Source organism: Odocoileus virginianus, chromosome 32 (genome assembly GCF_023699985.2).
Source record: "Odocoileus virginianus isolate 20LAN1187 ecotype Illinois chromosome 32, Ovbor_1.2, whole genome shotgun sequence".
Classification (NCBI taxonomy): Eukaryota; Metazoa; Chordata; class Mammalia; order Artiodactyla; family Cervidae; genus Odocoileus; species Odocoileus virginianus.
The window spans coordinates 8,759,404-8,775,818 of record NC_069705.1 but is presented as its reverse complement, the minus strand read 5'-3'; the positions used below and the strand labels follow the sequence as shown (position 1 = coordinate 8,775,818).

General features: G+C 51.4%; 1 protein-coding gene across 5 annotated transcripts in view; it reads right to left on the bottom strand.

Moving 5' to 3' along the window:
* Window positions 1-16,415, bottom strand: part of ZNF385D (zinc finger protein 385D) — a 931,599-nt gene that overhangs the window by 330,235 nt on the left and 584,949 nt on the right. The window contains exon 1 of one of the 5 annotated variants that reach the window (XM_070459853.1): window positions 9,465-9,644. The exons of 3 other annotated variants lie outside the window; for them this stretch is intronic. In XM_070459853.1, the coding sequence (XP_070315954.1) occupies window positions 9,465-9,474 (10 nt within the window). In that variant the 5' untranslated portion in view covers window positions 9,475-9,644. Of the gene's footprint in view, window positions 1-8,675; window positions 9,136-9,464; window positions 9,645-16,415 lie in introns of those variants that run through there. One more of the 5 variants, XM_070459852.1, reaches the window with a different exon arrangement.

Here is a 16,415-nt window from a genome sequence, read left to right as displayed (position 1 = left end):
GATAAAAATCGATACCAAATCCTTCTTCCTGTCCCAGGCAACTATTAATAAACTCCCTCAGCTTTCAATGTGTCTGTCCCCATTAGAGTCTCGGGCAGGAAGGAACACGGGGCATGGAGCCCTAATAGAGATTTCCTGGCCTGCTCATCTCTCTCCTGCCTCTGCTCCTAACGTTTTCCTTTGTTACATCAGAACATAAGGACAAACAGCAGATCAGCAGTGGCCTGGGTGGTATCTCAGGTCCAGAGGACCAGCGGCTGCCTGAGGGGTAACACCCGGACCCTTGCCCCGTGACCCCAGACACTCCTAGGGGATGCTCACCAGCATCACTCAGCACGTATTTCCAAACAGTTATTTCTTCAAAATCCACTTGTCTTCCCTAACTTTATTTATCTATTTATTTCTGGCTGTGCCGGGCCTTCCTTGTTAGGTGGGCTTCCCGTTGCAGAGCAGGGTCTTCAGCAGCTGCAGCCCGCGGCCTCAGCGGTCGGGGGTCCCCGGCGGTGGCGCAGGGGCTCAGCTGCTTCCTGCGGGTGGGGTCTTCTCGGGTCAGGGGTCACCGGCAGGCGGACTCTTTAGCACTGAGCCAGCAGGGCAGCTCCCACTCTTGTCTCTGTGGTCCATCTGTCTGTCCCACCGTCATGCCAGGGCCCACTCGTATGGTGCTTTGCAGATTATGAAGTTTATTTCAACCTCGGATTGGATCTCTCTGTCAGATGGAGCCTTCAGCCCACTGTATAGACGGGAAAACTGAGGCAGAGAGAGATCCACTAGTGTGTCCAACGCTACACTAGCCGAAAGTCACAAAGGAGGAACCTGAACGCAGAGGATTGGTGAGGAGCTGCTGAACGCCCTTCACCTATATTCCCTTCCCTCCTACCTGCAGCTCCCCCAAGGAACACCACACTGATACCCAAGATACCTTTGCAGAGACAAGAGGCGTAGAGACACAGATGCAGAAGAAAAGCATAGATGTCAAGGGGGGAGGGGAGGAGCTGGGGGAGGAGTGGGAGCCGGGGACTGAGGTACTATGTACACAGTCCACGGGGCTGCAAAGAGCCGGACCCCACGGAGCGACCAACACTTCCACGTTTGCGCAAAGCAGATAACAGGCGCCTACTGCATACCACAGGGAACCCGACTCAGTGCCCTGAACTGACCCAGATGGGAGGGAAATCCAAGAAAAGAGGGGATCCATGTATGCACGCAGCAGGTTCACCTTGCCGAACAGCAGACACAAATGCAGCATTGTGAAGCAACTGCGCTCCAGTGCAGATAAAACAAATAAAGTGCTGCTCATACCCCCCTCCGGGGCCCCTGGCCAGTCTGCCCTGAAGTCCACCTCTCAAGCTCTCCCGGGACCATCCAGACTCGGACCTTGCGAGATGCACTGCACAGGCGGCTTTGCCTGCTGGCCTCTGTCTGGGCCCCACCAGCGAGAAAAGAGAAAAGGAAGCTCAGTCGTGTCCGACTACCCCATGGACTGCAGCCCGCCAGGCTCCTCTGTCCACGGGGTTCTCCAGGCAAGAATCCTGGAGTGGGTTGCTATTCCCTTCTCCAGGGGGTCTTCCCGACCAGGGTTGGAACCTGGATCTTCTGCTCTGCAGAGGGACGCATTGCCCTCTGAGCTGCCAGTGGGAGGCAGAGGCGATGCTCGGGAGGGGTCAGGACATCCTCCCAACTCTGTGCCTGAGGCTGAATCCCCACCTCCACCCCCATCCCCAGGGTCTCCCTTCAGCCCGCCAGAATTCCAGCCCTGAGCAGGAGCCCAGGGTCCTGGCCTCCAGGCCCCCTCTCCCCTCTCTCTATCTCCCAGCCCCCCCGTTGCCCACTGCCGCTAAGCCCTGGGCGCCTCCCGCCTCCTGGACGGGCTTCTCAGCTTCTTCACCCACAGAACAAACGATCAGCACTAAAGTCCTTCTTGGTGCACTAGCTGACTCGGTTCCTGTTTTCTGGTTTGACCCTGAAAGATTTCATCAGTTTATTCAAGGTTTATACATTTGTATAGTGGGTTGGACATAGAGGGAAAAAGCAAGAAAGAGTCAAATTTTACTGACAAGGGATCACCGGGGACTTCCTGGGGCTTGGCACTTTTATATGCCTGTATATTTTAGTCCTCAAAATAGAACTGTAGGAAACATATTAGCATTATTCTCCATTCGTTCACACACACACACACACACACACACAAAGTAACAAACTGGATACCAAAATGTGAGGTGACTTGCCCAAGAATACAGAGCCAGTAAGTGGAACAGCTGAAATTCTAACATGGGTCATTTTTGCTTCTTTATCAGTTGTGGAAAATGACCAGGCTGGGACTCTATCTTGAACAAACACTGGAGATAATGTTATAAATATGAAAGTGTGTAGCACAAATGACTTGCATCATTTCTGCAAGCCCTGAGTTAAATCATGAAACAGCAGGTATGTGTAACATAATTAATACAATCCTCAATATCCAACAATACTTTGGAAACACTGTAGCAGTGGGAAGTCTGGGCCAGAAGTCAATTCATGCCTCTCAATAGATTTTTTCTGATTACTTGATGTGAAAAAAAAAAAAGGCAGAATAAATAAAAGTGTGAATTAAATTCAGATTTCTGTTTTTGTGATTCCACAAAGTCAAAACACAAATATATCTTAGACCTCAATCATTTGTATTCATATCTTTTAGAAATTAGCTGGAACCTTCACTCTAGCATTATTATTATAAATAGTCTTCCATTCATAAAAATATCACTCCATGCTCTGCTATAAAGAGAAAAGGACATTGAAATCAGCTCCAAAGAACTGAATCTGAGTCTTGGCCTTGACACGTGTGACCTTGAGAAAGCTGTTTCAGCCATCTGAAGCTCAGATTCCTCATCTAAAAATAGGAATAATTGTATTTTGTCTACCTCCTGCAATAGGTCATTTTGAGGCTAAAAAAGCACAATGTAGATGCATTTTAAAAAATACAAATTTCTCTACAAGGTTCCTGTTTATTAAGGCACGTTTACATTCACTCCTGTGTTTTTATCCTCAGAGCAATCTGCCACAAGTGGGTTCCTTCATCAGCAAAAAACACGAGTAAGTAAAAGGTTTTAAGTGTGAAGAACAATTTTATGAAAGCCTTGCAAACAGCAGACAGATTATGTCCATTTTGCCCAGCCTTAACAAATGGCAATTTTCAAAAACTGGTGGCCCCCCGCCGGGTACTTCTGGTTACCTATGCATAAGGAGGTTCCTTGCCTATCCCAGCCCAAAGGCCAGAGGATGCCAACATCTGGGGAAGCACCTAGGAGACAGGTGCAGCTGAGAACTGACGTTGTGACCAGGCAGGCTGACGATGGAACAATTCTATCATCCCATCTGAAGGTTCCACACATTCTTCCAACACATTCGAACATTAGCCTCAATCTTCTGAAGCTCTGTCCCTCTCCTTTTTACACTGCAGAGTCCCATGAAGAAAGAAGCAAGCAAAAAGAAAAGAGGCTGTGGAATTCCACACCTTTATTTAAAGATCTAATTTCTAAGGATGAGTCCTGGCTTTGACATATTGAAGAAAAGCAGCTACCATTTCAGAAGCAAAGGGGTGCGTTTCTCTTGTCAACACACAGACACCAGCTCTGCTAGGGAACATCAGCCTTCTCGATCCGCTGGAGACTCCCTCCCTCTCTGATCTCCAGCGCGCGGTCCATCTTGCAATCCCAAGGCCTGACCCTGGCTGCGGTCCGCACCGCCCTCCGGCACCCTGGTGCTCGGGTGGACGGCATCGCTGGAGCCCAGACTGCTGCTGCAGGTTCCTGTGACCTTGGCCAGGTAACTCTCCTCCTTCCTCCCGACTTACAGAAATGGGATTATTGCAAGTGGGCAGAACAGAAAGAGAAACTTAAAGGTGAAAAAGAAGAGGCTCAGTGCCTGCCATTCAGCACTCTGATACAGGTTCATGTGCATTCCAGGTATCAGAATCCAGAGGGTTTCACGGAAAAGCCTTCAGTTTTAAAGGCGGTGCAAGCCTGGGGTTCACATTCAAAGGAAGCCGACTTCCAGCTGCTTTATAAGGATTTTGATGCTGCAACACAGCAAAGCGTCTTCCTATTTTCAACCCTAGCAATTTGGTTCAAACATGATCTCAACCACTTTAAGCTCTGATATTTCCAGTCGCCTCTTACGCTGTATTTTCTCTTAATGCCACCAATCATGTGTGAAATTCTGTTGCAAAACTAATCTTTGTGGGAAATGATATGTAATGACTTCTTTAAAGAGAGACGCACTCAGAGAAAGGGCAGTGACCGTGACCTTCGTTGTTTTTCAACATGTTTCTCATAGTGTCGCACAAATCGAAACAGCTCCTTCTCAAGGTCAAAGTCGAAATAGTTTTCTGCTTATACAACCATCACTCTCTCTTAAGCAGGAGAGGCCACAAAAATTATCCTTATGACTTGACTTTAAAAACCTCTAAGCGATATAATGGTTGATAAACTTGAAAGCCAGCTGTTATCAAAATATAGTTTCATATCCATCTTATTAAATCAATTCTTAAAGTCTTGCATTGCAAAGGATGTGAAAAGATTTAGGAATCCACAAGAGATGTGACTGAGAAATGAATGTCAGGGTATTTATATAACAAGGCACTATTTGATGATCCAGTGTTACACACACACACCCCACATACACACACAAACACACACTACACACACAGTCACACGCACACACACACACACACTCACCACCACCACCCTCCGCACACACACACACTAGCCAACTCTTCTGGTGATATCATGGGAGGTTTCAGTCAAAAGCAGCTGTGACCAAATACTCTGCAATGGAAGTCAGAAACCACTAATTTAAATTTTTCATTTGTTTCTTGGAACAATCATGCCACCCACAAAAGGGCAACTTTGCGAGTCGTCATTAGCTCATGAATTTGGAACACATCCCTTAAATAAACCCATCTCATCTCCATATAATTACAGCCACTAAGAAGGTCCTGAAAAACAGAGAAGAGCCTAGCTCGAGATGTAAGGGTCCTCGTAAAGAGTCCATGTTGCCGACACGCTGATCATACTGGAACTTCGGCTTCTGGAAGTGAGAGAGGCTCCGAACTCTGGAGGAAAGGTCCCTCAGCTCTCAGGTGAGCCCCTCCCCGCCAGGTCCTCCGCCCCGTTACGTGGAGATTGACTGCATGCCGCTTGGAAGCATTTGTAGTGACACACAGCGGTGATGGCTTCAAACCTTGGAAAGGGTGACCTGGACTCACGGATCCCTCCTGAATTATCCTCTGCCCTGGAAGCCTAGGAAAATAGAAGCCTGTCCAGTGTGTTCGAGAGACTCAGGTGGACCTGATCCCCTTAACAGGTCACCCATGCAGACTAATTAGGATGAGTTAAATGTTTCCCCTGAAAACGTACACCAAAAGAAGAATGCTTTTCTCTGCTGCCTGCTGTTTTCTGCTCATTCCTTCCTCCTACCCTTGCCGCTTAACTGTTTTTCTAACATACTGCTTTGGAGGTGAAACTTCATGGCCCAACCGCAACCAAAAGTATAAATGCTGACTAGAGAATGTTTTAAACATCCCAGGGGAAACAGAGTCCTTCCTATGACAGTGTACAAACGTGTCTATCATAGGCAGGGGAACAGGCTGCTGGTCTAGAATTTTCCTGGAGATATTTTTTTTTTCCCTAGCTGTTATATCAAAAGCTTCCTCCATCAGTGATAGGCACACCACACAGGTCTTTTTCTGGTTTTCCTCAGGCATTTGAAGGGAGACAGCTGATCCACAGTTAACACCTCTGCTGAACTTGAATGGCTGGTTGGCACTTTCTCAATCTTGCTCGCCCTTTTTTTCTGGGCTTAATGACTGTGTCAACAGTACCAGCATCCAGAGTGAGCTCTACTGTTTGCCTCCGAGTTCTGCTCACTTGTGGAAGGCGCATCCTTCCTGTTTCTCACAGCAGGGTCCTCAGGAAGCAAGCCCCGGGTCCTGCCTGGCGGTGACCTCCCCGGGGGCTCCGTCTGGTTGGCCACACGGAGTCTCCTCGATGTCAGAAGTCTCCCGCTTTCTCTGCGGACGGCAAAGCCTTGGGACAGGACAGCTCTCTGGCCAACTGGGGACCACTTGTGAGGCTGGCAGGGCCGGGCGGCCGCTCATCACTGTGGCCGCGGAGAAGGGCGCAGGGCAGATGGAAAGCGGCGATGATGAGTCAGACCGGGAGCCTCGGGCAGGAAGGCCTCGGCCTCCTGCAGATGCGCCGCCCAGACCTCAACGTGACCGGCTGGCACAGGGCGGGCCTGCAGAACCCACGAAGCCCCGAGCTCTGCCCTCCTCTGGGGGAGCCTCTCAGCTGCCGGCTTATACTTCTGGATCTGTTATTATTATTATTATTTTTTTAATTAATTCACTGTCGCTAGGCCTCATTTGCAAACTGAGGATCGCGGTTCTAACATTTGTTATCTGTCCACACAGCTCGTGGGATCTTAGTTCCCTGACCAGAGATTGAACCCGTGTCCTCGACAGGCAAAGTGCCTGACCACTGGACCACCGGGGAATTCCCTATTTCCGGATCAGATACTAATGGCTCCTCATCCTTGGCACACGTCACTTTTAAGTATGTCAAATACTCCCGGGGGTGAGGAGGGTAACTTCAGAAGTCTTCCTGATTTTTCTCCTGCTTTTAGAGTAAATTCCAACCTGCCTACTCACTGGGATTTTTCCTCCCTCCTTTCTTGTGGGTGAACTTGATTTTTAACTCCAAGTAATGAATGCAAGATCGATAGAATAAGGAACAAAAGTATCCACGGCGACTGACAGCAAACTCTTAAATCACAGCACGGTAAGTGCAAACACGCAATTATTGAAAACACAGCACTAAAATTTCAGTAGGAGATAAGAGTGAGGCTTAAGTCATTAAAAGACTCCATTAGTCTCGTGAGTCTGAGACACACGCAAAACATCAGCTGTTCTGGAGAACTGGAAATAGTGCATCTTCCACCAACACGCACACACACAGCTGACCGACTGAGAAAGACAGGGTCCGGGCGTCCCGCCCCTAAGGGCAAGGGGTCTCCGGAGGGGCAGAGGGCGGGCCAGTGCGTCCAGGCGATGGGTCCTCGGTCATACCTGAAAGGCGGCAGGCAGGGGAGCACCACTGACGAATCAGATGGTTTGTGTGGGAAGTAAATATCCTGCCTGCATATCAGTTCCCTGGGTGTTTCAGCATCACCCTGCTCTCGGTCACTCCCTGCTGGGGACACAAGAAAAGACTTCTGACACCACGACCCCATTCCCACAAATCACCAGGAAGGCCCGAGAACGCAGCCCTGCCTTCCCTTTGTCCCTGTCCTCCCTGACTTGAGAAACACTTGACAGCCGAAATGTGAAGAAGACAGTCACGGGCAGCCAAATGGCAAAGTGAAAGCACTGTTTTGAAAAAAAATGCCCTGAAGCAGCTGCATACACATAAATGCACGTGTGCGCCTGCATGCATGCATTCATACTCTCAGGGAGGTGCACCGTTAAATGCTATTGAGTCTTAACACGCCTGGCTTGCACTGTCAATTCTGGCCCGAGATAATGGGCCATACATGTCATGACAGACAGCTGTGCTCCCCAAGTTCCGGATGTCAAACAGCCCGAGAGAGGGGGTGCACAGCAGAACCTGAAAGAAACAGCATTCCTAAATACATAGGATTTTCTCTGAGAATAGAAAAGCATATCTCCTGCCGGGACTGTGGTAAGCCCGAACCGCGCTCATGACACAGAGAACAACCTTAGCCTTTCCTTTAAAAGAATACAATTTCATCTCAAGCAGGACATCACATTTCAGGGTGAGCTATTAAAAACTTGAATTGCACAGTGAAACTAATTGCCCTGTGAATCACCCTGCTTTACAGACGGCTGGACGATCATGCAGTTAACAATACGTGCCAGCCCAGTGGATACTTCTCCAAGAGACACAGGAAAATCCAACACAGCACAGATGGCCTTTGGACCACTACTTGAAGACCACACTACTGCTCCGGTTAACGCTACATCCTTACCACCATCACCTCAGGCATTACTGCAAGACGCTGAAAACTTTAATATTATAATCTTCCTTTCCATCCCTCAAATACCATTACCGGTGATAATATGTTATTTTATTCAAAAGGCAGGTTGTCTTTACAAGCTTTTGCAGGTATTGAAAACATATTCACGGTAAACACTTGCTATTTTATGAACTGCCAATAAAGACGCTTACCACCTCCATCAATATCACAGCCTGGAGCATTAACACTGGATTCTGCTTAAATCTGGCTATGCAATGAGCCTTTCCTTCAAATCATCGTTAGTTATTTTTAAGCCGTCTTTTCTGATATGACACAAATTATAGGGAAATCAAAACTGTGATCAAGACAATTAAATGAGCGGTCAGCTTTTGCATACTTTCGCAAATGTTTCAAAGGCTCGAGCAAACAATACAAGTACACACCGACAATAAACACCCAAGAAACTAACACTGCCCCAACGCAAGTTAATCCAAATACCTCCTTAACTGAAAAACGACCCTAGCTTTATTATTTCCAGCAAGTCAACCAATCACCCAGAGCATCAGCACCTTGAAGTACCCCCTCCCCGGCCTCTTAGCGGCTCTCAAGAGCGGTTAATACCGGATAGACGCCCTTTGGCGCTGACGCGGGATGGCACTTACAGAAGGAAAGCATAGCTCCGGGAGGAGGACTCGGTGTCCGTCTAACCCTGGGCTTGCAGTTCAGGGCAGGGCTCCGCCGTCCCCCCGGCCGTCAGGCGCCGCGTTCCGGTGCAAACGCTCGGCTCCCAGCCCACTGACATCGCTCCCCAGCGAGCCGAGCTCTAAGTCAGCCTGAACATGCTCTCCCGAAAGGCAGGCGGCTCCGGGGAGACCTACGGGAGGTTTCCAGCGCGGCACGCAACTCAACTGCACACACATTTAACGGCTCCGAGCCCTCCAGGGGTTTACAAGACTGTGCATTCCGTGCCAGGCGCCGGAGCTCGATGGAAAACCGGGAATGGGGAGAAAGGCTGTTCTGAGCGGCTCGGGCAGCGCGCACCCGGGGCTGTCCTCCCGTCCTCCTCGGAACCGGGGGCACGCCGACACGCCTCTGAGCCGCGGGCACGGCCGGCTCCCAGAGCATCTGCAGGACCAACTTCGCCTGGCACCCCAGCAAGTTCGCCCCGGACTTTCCCACGCCGCCCCCCGCCCTCCCCTCTGAGATGTCCGCCCCGCGCACACGCGGCGGGTGAAGTTGGGGCCCCCCACGCCCGGCTCTCCTCTCGTCCAACAGACTCCCCCACGCCTTGCGCCCGGCCCCGCGCGCGGCAGAAAGGCGCTCGGGGGCCGCGCGGGTTCCCCGGTGCCCGCCGGCGTGGGGGTGGGGGTGGGGGTGGGTCGCCGGGACGGATCCCGGGGCTTCCCGCGCCGCGGGCCCCCCAGAAGGGCGCCTTGGGAGCGCGCACTCACCGAGATACATGCTGCGTCTCCCGGCGCCCGGCCGGAGCCCCGGCGGCGCGCGGGGCCTGGGCGCTCAGGCCGCCGCCTCCCCCGCGGCCCGCGGTCCCCGGCGGCCGGAGCGAGCGCCCGCGCCGCCCATCCCCGCCGCCCGCCGGCTCCGCCTCGCGGTGTCCCCGCCGCGCCTGTGACATCAGGGCCCGGAGCGCGGCGGGCGGCCGCCCCCACCCCGCCCCCGGCCCGCGCCCGCGCCGCCCGGACCGGCCTGCAGCCCCGGCGGCGCGCGGGGGGGGCTGGCTGAGCGCGAGGACGGGCCCCACGTCCGCGGAGGCGCGCGCGGGGGACCCCCACCGGAGCCGGGGGTCCGGGGGGCGAGGTCGGCCCCTCTCGCGAAATTCAACCCCCGCGCGCCCCGCCCTCCCGCGGGAAAGGCAGCGTCCTCGCCGCAGCCAGCCGCCCCTCCCGAGCTGAACGCGCGGGGGAGGACCGTGCCCCGCGCCTGCACCCCCGCGGCGGGGGCTTCAGGGCTGGCGGTGGGCGGTGACGTTCACCCTAAAGACTCCAGGGGCCACGGCTAGGGTAATAGAGGTCTCCACGGAGCGGTGATCAGGTCACAGACCCCAGCAGCCGGAGAAGAGTTACCTTTATTTCTCGAGTATTGGCTGAGCTGGGTTGATCGAGAAAGGTACAGGAGAATAACTGGTGACAAAAGTCAACTGGCACGTTCAGATCACGTTTGCTGTGTCTCCCTGAGCAGGCACCAGAAGGGCGCTGAGCCTGAAATGGCCCTTCACCCCTAAGGGGGACGGACATTTCGGCCTGAAAAATAACCAAGATTGCGGCATAATTTAACTCGGGTCACCAGTGTGATACACGCACACCCACTCCCCTTAAATCTGAGAGGGGCAGTCAAGAGAGGCGAAGCTTAGCAAAGCCTCTGGCTCCTCCAATGGTCTAATGAACTGCAGTCCTTATCTTACATTAAAAAAAAAAAAAAGATGTTTGAAAGAAATCCCTGAACAGTGCACTGATTAATACTTAAACGCTCTGCATAGAAAATAAACCCGTAGAGCAAGTTTAGTTTCATAAGCACTCATCTCTTTGAGACCCAGCTTACCTACTGGACCATTTAAACGTAATCATTTTCACAAAAATCCATTAAGCTAAGAATCGAAGATATTATTGATAAGCCATAATGGAAACGAATGTAAAAAAGAAAACGCAAAGAGAAAGGAAAAAACAAAAAAAACTGAAGATAAAGAAAGAAGGGCGGTAGCCTGGGGCACTTGCCATGTTTTACAGGCGTTTGGATACGCCACGGCAGCGGATGTTTCTACACTGTGATATTAAAATTCTCCACGGTCTTTCCTTGCATAGTTCTGTATGGTCGGTGGATTTAATGCATCTTGGAATTGGGGGGGGGGGGGGGGGGGCCGCTGGAGCTCCTAAGAGCTTGCTCTGCAATCTGACAATGGATTTGGTGAATGCGAATAGGTTATGATACATAAATCAGAGACTTTAGATTGAGTCTCAGCACAAATCTGGTGCTCTTTCAGAAGTATTCTTCATTTAAAGCAATTTGGAAGAAGAAAATGTCAATAGTACAGAATATTTACTTTTCTTTCTCCTATTTTTAATTTAAAACTAAAAAGAATGTTACAAGAAATTCCTGAAGAAAACATAAGTGTTTTTCCTTTTGGACAGATGGAAGGCATCCAGAAGTACAATTAATGGCCTTTCCCTGAGGCAGGAGAACCATCTGTGGTCGAGCTTCTTCATGAAGCTCGGCGGCTGTCCTGACGGCCCACGCGCGCTAGGGGGCGCCCAGGGGTAACGTTCGCGTTCTTGGTCCTTTGACTTTGTGTAGGTAGAAGGTGTGAGAGTTGAGAGTTGCCTTTAAGGCAGGAGATTTATTTTATTTTATTTTATTTATTTATTTATTTATTTATTTTTCAGGATTGCCATGGTTTTTATTTTTTTATTTTATTATTATTTTTTTCCATTTATTTTTATTAGTTGGAGGCTAATTACTTTACATCATTGCAGTGGTTTTTGTCATACATTGAAATGAATTAGCCATGGATTTACATGTATTCCCCATCCCGGTCCCCCCTCCCACCTCCCTCTCCAGGAGATTTAGGAGAGCAAAGCGCTATTTTAAATCATTAACAACACTCTTGAATTTGCATGGCCTTCTGCAGTCACAAGGTCTTTTCACTTACATCATCTTTCTTACTAACAAGCTGAGATCTCAAAAGGTGTCTGTTATAATCACGATTACCTGAGACTCAGAGACATCTAGGCAACTTTTTCAGTGACATCAGTAAATGTCTGCCCAATACAGTTGTCTTGCTATTTGTATGCTGAATTTATGTTCCAGCCCCTAGCAGAGCACTTTATTCATATATAAATTCTAATTTCCCCATTTACAGTGACCCACGTAAACTCCTTCTCCAATCACATTACGTCGCTGCCTGTTTCAGAAAAGTGTGTGCATCTGTCGTCGTGCTGTGAAGAGAAAGGCAGCAAGTATTTGGTACGAGAACATTCCAGCCTATGCAGGGTCGGAGAGAGCCGCGTGTAGCCTCCAAGGAGTGTGGCATCCGGGAGCAACTGAAGGCTACATTCATACCGTGGAATTCTGTTCAAACCAAAAACAGGAGGTGTCTGCTTTATTTAAACATGCATGCCCCACCCACCTGCATTTCAGGGTCATCTGGAATGTCAAGACCTCAGCGTGGCTTATTTCTAGATGGAAAACAAGTGATTTTTATTTTCATTGTACACTTATTAGCGTTTCTTTTAAAGTGACTTTGTGTGTATAGATTATAGAGAAAGAAATGCGACGGTTTTTATTTGGAAACAAAATGACATCTAAATAAAGACCCAGCTGAGGCTGGCTGGACGTGGGGTCGTGAGCCTCCCAGTCGACAGGGAGCCGGCCCGAGGCTCCCAGGGAGTCCGCACTCACAGCCGCGGCCTTTTCGTCTCTCGGAGCTTCTGAGGAGCCAAGAGGTTCCTAGCAGGAGCTAGGTCGCTGCTCGCCAGGTAGAAATAGGCCGCTCGCCGGTAAGACCACAGACGCCCTGAGACGGGGCGCACACCCGGAGTGCAGACCTGGGAAGACGTGGATTTTCTCTCTGCTCAGATGAACAGAGAGCTGCCCGCGCGGCCCGCCGGTCTCCTCCGAGTCTTATTCCAGGTTTGTGTGCGGTCTCCCTGTTCTCTCTTTGTCCGTTCAGACAGCCTCCGACCATCCCGGCTCTTCTTCGGCCGCTTGCTCCGCTCTGAGTCTCCGAAGCACTTCTCACCATCCGGGCAGTGCTGCGGCATCTGCTTATTTTGATCCCTCTTCACTGGAAAGCGATCTACAGGAGGGCGTTTGGTCGTTGTTCACCGCTGTCTCCACCGGCCTTCCAAGGGTGCGCGCCGCTTGTTGCTTCTCGGGAAACATCCGGGAACGAAGGAATGAACACACCTGAGTGCACCCGTATTGTGTGTAAAACATCGCACTTTTCCAAGTGTCTGCAGGCATTTCTCTGAGACGGATGGTGTTTGGTGCAAAGCATCTACACAAACCCAGTGCGTCCACGCCTGGCAGCAGGGCTTCCGCCTGCAGCGCTGGAGACGCAGGAGACGCGGATCCGACCCCCGGGTGGGGAAGATCCCCTGGGGGAGGGCATGGCCACCCACTCCAGCGTTCTCGCCCGGAGGATCCCACGGACAGAGCCTGGCGGGCTCCAGTCCATGGGGCTGCAGAGTGGGACACGGCTGAGGCGGCGGAGCACGTACGCACCGTGCGGAGCAGCAACTGTTCCTATTCCAGCGGCGCAGACGCCAGGGGGCCCTGCAGACCACCGTCTGTGAGCGGGGCTGGCCCCGCAGACCACCGTCCGTGAGCGGCGCTGGCCCCGCAGACCACAGTCCGTGAGCGGCGCTGGCCCCGCAGACCACAGTCCGTGAGCGGCGCTGGCCCCGCAGACCACAGTCCGTGAGCGGCGCTGGCCCCGCAGACCACAGTCCGTGAGCGGCGCTGGCCCCGCAGACCACAGTCCGTGAGCGGCGCTGGCCCCGCAGACCACAGTCCGTGAGCGGCGCTGGTCCCGCAGACCACAGTCCGTGAGCGGCGCTGGTCATGCAGACCACAGTCCGTGAGCGGCGCTGGTCCCGCAGACCACAGTCCGTGAGCGGCGCTGGTCCCGCAGACCACAGTCCGTGAGCGGCGCTGGTCATGCAGACCACCGTCCGTGAGCGGCGCTGGTCATGCAGACCACCGTCCGTGAGCGGCGCTGGCCCCGCAGACCACAGTCCGTGAGCGGCGCTGGCCCCGCAGACCACAGTCTGTGAGCGGCGCTGGTCATGCAGACCACCGTCCGTGAGCGGCGCTGGCCCCGCAGACCACAGTCCGTGAGCGGCGCTGGCCCCGCAGACCACAGTCCGTGAGCGGCGCTGGTCATGCAGACCACAGTCCGTGAGCGGCGCTGGCCCCGCAGACCACAGTCCGTGAGCGGCGCTGGCCCCGCAGACCACAGTCCGTGAGCGGCGCTGGCCCCGCAGACCACAGTCCGTGAGCGGCGCTGGCCCCGCAGACCACAGTCCGTGAGCGGCGCTGGCCCCGCAGACCACAGTCCGTGAGCGGCGCTGGCCCGCAGACCACAGTCCGTGAGCGGCGCTGGCCCCGCAGACCACAGTCCGTGAGCGGCGCTGGCCCCGCAGACCACAGTCCGTGAGCGGCGCTGGCCCCGCAGACCACAGTCCGTGAGCGGCGCTGGCCCCGCAGACCACAGTCCGTGAGCGGCGCTGGTCATGCAGACCACAGTCCGTGAGCGGCGCTGGCCCCGCAGACCACCGTCCGTGAGCGGCGCTGGTCATGCAGACCACAGTCTGTGAGCGGCGCTGGTCAGGTTCTCACACCTTAGCACGCAGGCACTCAGCACTGACTCTGCGTGGCTGGTCGAGTCTTCCACTGCCTTCCCCGGAGCCTTCAATTTGTCCACTTTCATCTCTTATTTGTATCCCAGCAAGAACATTTTATCCAGTGCTCCCTATTTCAGGCTTGCCCGTGTCCAACCCATTCTCCATAATAGATCCATTAGTATCTTTCTAAATGAACGTGATCAAGTCACCCCCTGGCCCAGACTGCTCGCGTCTATTTCACCTCCCCAGGCAGTAGGCCCTTTCACAACTAGCCCCGGTAATGCCTCCATCATGAACGCTTTCCCCTCCACGGGTTTCAGTCCGGCCCACCCCATCTAGAGGTCCTCTGAAGACTTCATTCCTCTCTCCTCTCTTTCCCTAACAGCTCTTATTCAACCTATGTGTCTCTGGGTAACGACTATTTCTGCTGAGAGCCTTTCATAACCTCAAGACTGAATGAGGTGCTGATACGTCTTCTTCATGCAGCCTATTATCTAATTCCTGCATTAGCACTTAAACAGTGTGGGAATTTCCCCGTCTCCATCTCCTAAGTGAAAGGGGGTGATCTTCTTTATTTTAATCTCCAAGACCTAGTACAGATCAGCATTTAATGAATGGCTTTTTTATCTTTGCATTCATTCCGTATTTATTGAATAAAGTCAATATCTTTTGAAGGTCTACTTCATGCCGTAGGTTTCACTAGAGATAGATAAAGAACATTGAAGAAAGTACACAAGGCCATGGGCACACCCCTGCGGGCTGCAAGAAAGAGCAGAAAGACCTGCCCGTGCAGAAGGGGGTATAAGGAGGATGCTAATAGCTGAAGTCGAACAGGTCGCATGGAGCCCAGTTCAGCAGGACACTGGTAGGCTGCATCATCGGGATTTAGACGTTCATTCTGACTCACATAGAATGCCTTTGCAGCAACATAATTTGACATGTTTTAACAGGTTCACTATAGCTACTGTATGGAGAATAGATAAAAGGGAGCAAAGGAAAATGTAGGAAGACTTTGTAATAATATAGAAAGAAATGGTGATCTGGACTGGACGAAGCAGTGGATTCGAGTCTATACGTATGACAAAGTGGGTCAACAGGATTTCTTGATGAGTTGGGAAAGTGATGGAAAAGAAAAAAAAAAAAGAAGCAACAGATTATTTGACGTTTGGGGACTGAGCAATTGGAAGATAAAATTTCTACTAACTGATAAGAAGACTGTGGAGAAATACGTCTGGGTGGGGTTAGAAGGTAGGCAATGTGGGGCATATTTAATTTGAGTTCTCTTATGTATTCAAGTGAAAATGTTCCCTCCCTGGGAGTTTGGCTTATGTGACTCTGGAGTTCAGGGGCGATGCCTGAACTTCATATTTAAATTTAAATTCGTCATTTGTATCATTTGTTTACATTCCACATATGAGTGATGTCATATGATCTTTGTCTTTTTCTGTCTGGATTCCTTCATTTAGTGTGATAATCTCTAGGTCCATTCATGCTGCTAGAGACGGCATTGCTTCACTTGTTTGAGTGGGTAATGTTCCATCAGGCGTGTACACTGCATCCCCGCCCACTCCCGTCCACAGACACCGAGGTTGCTTCCGTGGCCTGGCTACTGCACGTGGTGCTGGGGTGAACACCGGGGGACGTGTGTCTTTTCAGATTATGATTTTCTCTGGACGTGTGCCCAGGAGTGGGACTGCCGGATCATATCGTAGCTCTATTTTTAGATTTGAAGGGACCTCCGTAGTGGCTCACCCCTTCACACTCCCACCAGCAGTGTAGGAGGGCGCCTTCTTCTCCACACGCCTTTCAGCATTTATAATGAACTGATTTACAAAACAGAAGTAGACTCACAAACACAGAAACAAAAACCTCTGGTTTCCAAGTTAGGACTATGGGATTAATATATACACACTACTATATATAAAATAGAGAACCAACAAAAGATCTACTGTATAGCACAGGGAACTATAATCAATATTTTGTGATAACCTGTAACAGGAAAGAATCTGAAAATGAATATATATACATATATATATATATGTATAT